This window comes from Rhagoletis pomonella, unplaced genomic scaffold (assembly GCF_013731165.1).
Source record: "Rhagoletis pomonella isolate Grant_MI unplaced genomic scaffold, Rhpom_1.0 Rhpom_scaffold_00003, whole genome shotgun sequence".
Lineage (NCBI taxonomy): Eukaryota > Metazoa > Arthropoda > Insecta > Diptera > Tephritidae > Rhagoletis > Rhagoletis pomonella.
Genome location: NW_023458557.1, coordinates 21,246,346 through 21,252,345, shown reverse-complemented (window position 1 = coordinate 21,252,345; position 6,000 = coordinate 21,246,346). Strand labels below are relative to the sequence as shown.

Here is a 6,000-nt window from a genome sequence, read left to right as displayed (position 1 = left end):
TCCTAATAAACAATCGTGGTACAAAGCTCAATAAAAATATTAAAAATTTAAATATTTTAGTTGTGGAAGTGACGGTGGGAAAATATGTGAACCAATTGGTTACTTAAGTGATCCCTTAAGTGAATCATTTATATCAGGAGTGGTACAAAGTGGTTCCGTAGGAACCACTGCTTAATGTGTGGCACATACTAGTTGCCATACGCAAACTTAGTAAGTTGTTTAATGCCATATATATGCAGTTTTCTTCTTCCACAAAACAAATTTCTTAGTCCCATAGTTCTGCAGTATACAATGGAGCTGGAGATTGCCAATTTGAAAGCGCAAAATAAGCAGCTGCTTAAGGAGAACGCAAAACTTAAAGCCCAGCTGGACGAAAATGCATCTTTGATGTATTCCATTCGGTCCATATTCACAGATGGACAGGCTAGAAAAATGATTGCAAAAGGTATGTATAAAATTAAACTAAATTCTGTAAATTTGCTATTAGATTTTATTTGTTTTGTAGACAAAAACGTTAGATGGTCGTGGAGCGATATTTCCAGCGCCATATGTATTCACGCTGCCGGACCCCGAGCATATAGGCATATCTGTATGCGAAAGGCTTCCCCCTGCCACATATAAGCACACTTCAAAGGTGGTACCGCAAAATTAGTGTTGGCGAGGGAATGTTATCCGTTGCATTGGACTTAATGCGCCACATTCACGAGCTCACTGCCGTCGAAAAAGTGTGTGTGTTGGCTTTCGACGAGATAAAGGTCACCGAATCTTTTGAGTATGAGCCTACCGACGACTTCGTCAGGAATCCGGCAAATTATGTTCAAGTGGTTATGGCGCGCGGATTATTAAAATCCTGGAAGAAGCCAGTATTTTACGATTTTGATTGTAAAATAACCCTCGAACTTTTGCATACGATTGTTTCGGCTGTGCAAAATGCTGGCTTGTTCTTGCCATGGTCTGCGATATGGGCCCATCCAACCAAAAGTTTTGGAGAGACCTCGGCATCACTCCAGGTATATATTTAATTCACTAATACATTTTCTAAAGCTAATTAGCAATTAATTAGAACACCCATGGTTCACCAACCCTATTGATCCAGAGGCGAAGGTTTTCGCATTTTCGGATGCTCCGCATCTGTTGAAACTTATTCGAAATCATTTTATTGATAGTGGATTTGTTTGTGTAATAACTACGCGCGCAATAGTTGATGTTATGACCGACTATCTAAAATAGTTGATGTTATGACCGACCTATATATAACATTCAAGTTAACAGAAGAGCACTTAGCTGTAAAAGGGATAGGTATGTTAATAATAACTATTCTATAATCTCGTAGCTAATATAATTCACGCAAAATTTCAGGAATACAAAAGGTAAAATTGGCGACACAGTTGCTTTCTAACACGACTGAAAAAGCCATACTGCGCTGCTACGCTCTGTGGTTGGACATAGAAGAAGCGATTGAGACAGCTGAACTAATTCAGTGAACGATTGGTACGACGTGCTCAATTCCTCCGTTAAAACATTCAATTATCCTGGAAAGGTAATATTTCTTAAAGTTCACAACTTATTATCTGCACATAACTTACTTAATTTACTGGTCGGCCGCTGTGGTGTAGTGGTAAGCAGTGCGCGCTTCCACTCCGCAGCACCTGGGTTCAAACCCTGGTCAAAGCAACATCGCAAAAAATATAGAAAAAACGTTTTTTCTTAACAGCGGTCGTCTCTCGGCAGGCAATGGCAAACCTCCGAGTGTATTCCTGCCATGAAAAACAGCTTCTCATAAAAATACAATCGCCGTTCGGAGTCGGCGTAAAACTGTAGGACCCTCCGCTTTGTGCAAGGCGCACGCCACAAATCGGAGGAGAAGCTCGGCCAAACACTAACATATGTGTAAGCGCCATTCTATTATTATATTATTATTAACTTACTTAAAGGGACCATTTGGAAGGAAGGTGCAGCGACAGCCGAGATTTTGGGACGGATGAATAATTTCATGTCAGATGTTATCATCCCTCTCAAAAATAGCTTACAACAATTTCAAAGGGGTGTTTTGGTAACAAATAACGCACTGTTACTGTTTAGACGCGACTGCTAACACCAGGCGCCTAAATGCATGCTATGTACTGCTGCATGTGCAAAAATTTCCTTCATTAAATTAATGAAATTTATGTACATGCACTTCTCAACTGCCATGTAATAAAAGTTTCTTAAGTTTTAATTTGATGGCAGTTCAAAGTATGCTCGGCCTAGTCTGATGCATCCTCCGGACACTGCTTCCGGAGTCTTCTGCGGACTCTGCATGGCTTACAACCATGCGGAGGTGGTAATAGTTGAATACCATTGGCCACAGTGCCTACCCACTACTTTTTGGTCCAATAAATATTTTTTTATATACATACATACATGCAAACATACTGGTCTCCACTCTCACTGAGTTATTCAGTTACAGTTGTACGAGTATGGTAGTGAAGTAAAACTTCAACTACGTGTCACACGGCGTTTAAATCAAGATTTGCTGGATCACTTCTTCGGAAATATACGAAGCAAGGCAGGATTAAACGACCAACCTACGCCTAAGGAGTTTAGGTACAGGCTCCGAAAATACATGTTAGGTAAGTTTGCCAAAAATTATCTTTTAAATGTATATTTAATTGTATATTATCCACACCTGTATACCTAATCTCAAACCAGTTGACGACAATATTCGGATCGCTATCGGAAGTAGCTGACGTGTGTTATGAATGTCGCAAGGTTATGATAGCGATACGATATTTGTCGCTGACTCGTTTGAGAATAGCACCAGATGAATCGGAATTAGGAGAATCAGTGCCTTTGGAAGCAGAATCAGAGGTCGTTGGCGCTCTGAGTGTCGCTCATGCCAATGGCGATGGCGATGTGCTGGAATACGATCCAGATGTGCTAGTAGGCGAAACTGATGTGCTGGAAGGCGATAGCGGTGTGCTGGAAGGCGACAGCGATATGCTGCATGGGGGTACTGATGTGATACATGGCGATGATGATGTGCTGCAAGGCGACAGCGATGTGCTGCATGGCGATGCGCTAGAATATATGGCTGGATATATAATTCGCAAGCAACATCTCAGCGAGCACGAAGACACCAGTAACGCAACTTTTACGTGGGTCGATCAGGTGTCGAAAGGGTACCTTAAAAAGCCTTCACCCCTTTTTGTAGACCGTATTAGGAGCTTGGAGTCGGTATTCCTTGCTGTTAATTTACAGGAAATAGCACACTGTAAAAATATAAAGCAGCGCCTTCTGAATAAAGCAGCTAACGTAGACCTTCCAGACAGCGTCAAGCAATTTTTCTTTAAATGCCGGATACTGTTTAGAGTGCGCCACCTAAACAAACAATTGGAACTGAAGAAGGCAAAGCAAAGGCTGGTACGGTACAACAAGTTAAGTAAAATCACTCTTTAAACTGGTAATATTAAATATTAAATTATTTACGTTCAAACTTTTAATCATATTTAGATATCAGAAATCGTATCCAATTTAAATTGAGCAGGCATACGTCTTAGTACAAGCTTCCAGGCATTAAACGCAGTCAGTACCTACCAGTGTCAGTATTATATCCGCACTTACATTTACATATATATGTTTCTTTTATATAATAATCTATGTGATAATATAATTATCTAATATGATATAATCTATTTCCAGATTTCTCTGCGCCAATGAACCGGCTATCACAACGCCTACTGCATATTTGCAACGTACCTGCAAACTTACATCTTAAAGGCACGTTCCCTCGGTCACGTGTTAAACATTGTTTCACCACCCACTGGCGAGGTAGCAACGCCACCGTTGGTTGTGTCGGTTAGTCACAGCAAAGATGAGAATCGGGCCTGAAAATGTCAGCCGGAATTAAAATCCATGGCAACGCTTGTTGGTACTTGGGATTTCAAACAGGTGAGACTATAGCTTAAATATTTGATGAACTTAATGATATGTACGTAAGTTTCTATTTTGATTGCAGATGCGTATTTCCGTATCACAATTGGAGTTGTTGTCTGAGCAAATTCAGTTGAAAGCTCCATCATTTGTGGTCACTACCATCAATCAAAACAAGCACATCCATGCGCATTTATATCCAATGGTGTTTATTTACACCTTAGAAGTACTTTCGAATGTTCATAAAACTTTGATACTTTGTACATACCCAGCCAGCAAGAAAACGTACATTTTACGAACTTTTTATCCACGACTTTTTATCCAGTTTCTCTTGAAGAAAATATCCAGTTACGAGCTCGTTTAAGTTATATATGAAACATAAAATGAAGGATAATTTATGTCAAATGTTGAACTTAGTCCCACCTTTTTGTACATATTTCCTGACACTCTTTTGTACTCAAAACACTGTGTTATTTGTTACTTGAAAGAAATGTAATATTCTAGTTCGATCATGAATACTGTAGATCATTTTTGAAGTGTATAACTTTTGTATAAATATCGGTGCCATTTCGAAAAATGTAGATCTTTTTGTTGTAAAATTCAAATAAAAACAACAAATTTAAAAAATATAATTTTCTTTTCCTTCGGGAAAAATTATATTGAAAGTGGCGCAGTCGGTAGGATACCCTTTGTAAAATAACAAAGAATCCTTACAACGAAAACCGATTTTTTGAAACTTACCTTTACTTTACTTACTGAAAACTTACTTACTTGAAGCTCGCAGCAATCAAGAAGCCCGAATATCTTCCCATATTGCGTAGTCCATAGAGGAGCGCTTCAAGGACCATGAATTTGCAACCAGCAAATGAAAGCTTAGCGGCCACAGCCAACATATCAGCCCATAATGCAGCATCTTTTGGTAACAATCAATTAAGAAATTTAGACTTGAATCCCCTTAAATATATTGAGCGGTTACAAAATTTTGATGGACGAAAAGAGGATTCACCAATTTTCCTATCCACTATTGACGACATCATTCCAACGCTTAGTTTGTATAATGAGCACTCGCAACGAATGGGTATTAATATGATTAAAAGTAAATTAACTGGACGAGCCAGACAAGCCATAGAAATATATAGCCATTTGTGTCAGTGGTCAACTATTAAGCAAAGCTTATCGGGCCGCTGTGGTGTAGTGGTAAGCAGTGCGCGCTTCCACTCCGCAGGACCCGAGATCAAACCCTGGTCCAAGAAACATCGCAAAAATTATAGAAAAAAGGTTTTTTCTTAACAGCGGTCGTCCGTCGTGCCATGAAAAACAGCTTCTCATAAAAATACAATCGCCTTTCGGAGTCGGCGTAAAACTGTAGGTCCCTCCGCTTTGTGTGACAATATCAAGGCGCACGCCACAAGTCGGAGGAGAAGCTCGGCCAATCACTAACATATGTGTAAGCGCCAATCTATTATATTATTATTATTATCCGAAATTTTGGTAGTTTTAAAACGAGTTATCAATTGTATGAAGCTTTGCGATATTCCCAATATAGAGGCGACGTGGTTAGTTTCTACAACCATATTCAAAAAACACTTACTACTCTAAATCAAAAGTGCAAGCAAGAAAATAATACCATTCCGCGAAATATTGAAGCAGCTTTAAATACATTTAAGCATAAGTTACCAGTACATATGAGGACAATTTTATATGCATCAAAGCCACCCACCTTAGAAGAGGCATTACACGAACTGACCGCTGCAGGGTTTTTAAATGATTCAAATACTTCTGACAAGCTCTTCCACAAAACTCCGAAAAACTATCAAAGTTATTGAAACGACTCCAAACAAGCTAAAAATAGTAGCTTTAAAACTAGTCATCCGCAAAAACAGTGGCAGCCAAAAACTTGCAATAGTAACAACTTACAACATAATACTTATTTTAAACAAAATAGTTTTGGAAGTAAAACACAAAATCAAATGCATGATCCACCTAGATTTAAAGATAATAATTCAGTTGAGTCAATGGATGTAGATGCGTCTATACAAACAAGACAGTCGCAAACAAACTTTATTGAAGACCGTCAGGATTTTCAAT

The 6,000-nt window shown here is 38.9% G+C and overlaps 2 protein-coding genes across 4 annotated transcripts in view; both read left to right on the top strand.

Annotated features, from left to right (window-relative positions):
- The window catches only part of LOC118735068 (cullin-associated NEDD8-dissociated protein 1), a 281,667-nt gene that overhangs the window by 31,646 nt on the left and 244,021 nt on the right, over positions 1 to 6,000 (top strand). The window lies entirely within an intron of this gene.
- Positions 3,697 to 4,328, top strand: LOC118735070. Its single transcript, XM_036464673.1, has 2 exons — positions 3,697 to 3,930; positions 3,998 to 4,328. The coding sequence occupies exons 1-2, from the start codon at positions 3,895 to 3,897 to the stop codon at positions 4,274 to 4,276; spliced, it is 315 nt and encodes a 104-aa protein (XP_036320566.1). The 5' UTR covers positions 3,697 to 3,894; the 3' UTR covers positions 4,277 to 4,328.

Coding starts and splice junctions, on each gene's coding strand:
- LOC118735070 (XM_036464673.1), top strand. CDS start 3,895: ATGGCAACGCTTGTTGGTACTTGGGATTTCAAACAG. Junction 3,931..3,997: donor GTACTTGGGATTTCAAACAG/GTGAGACTATAG, acceptor TTTTGATTGCAG/ATGCGTATTTCCGTATCACA.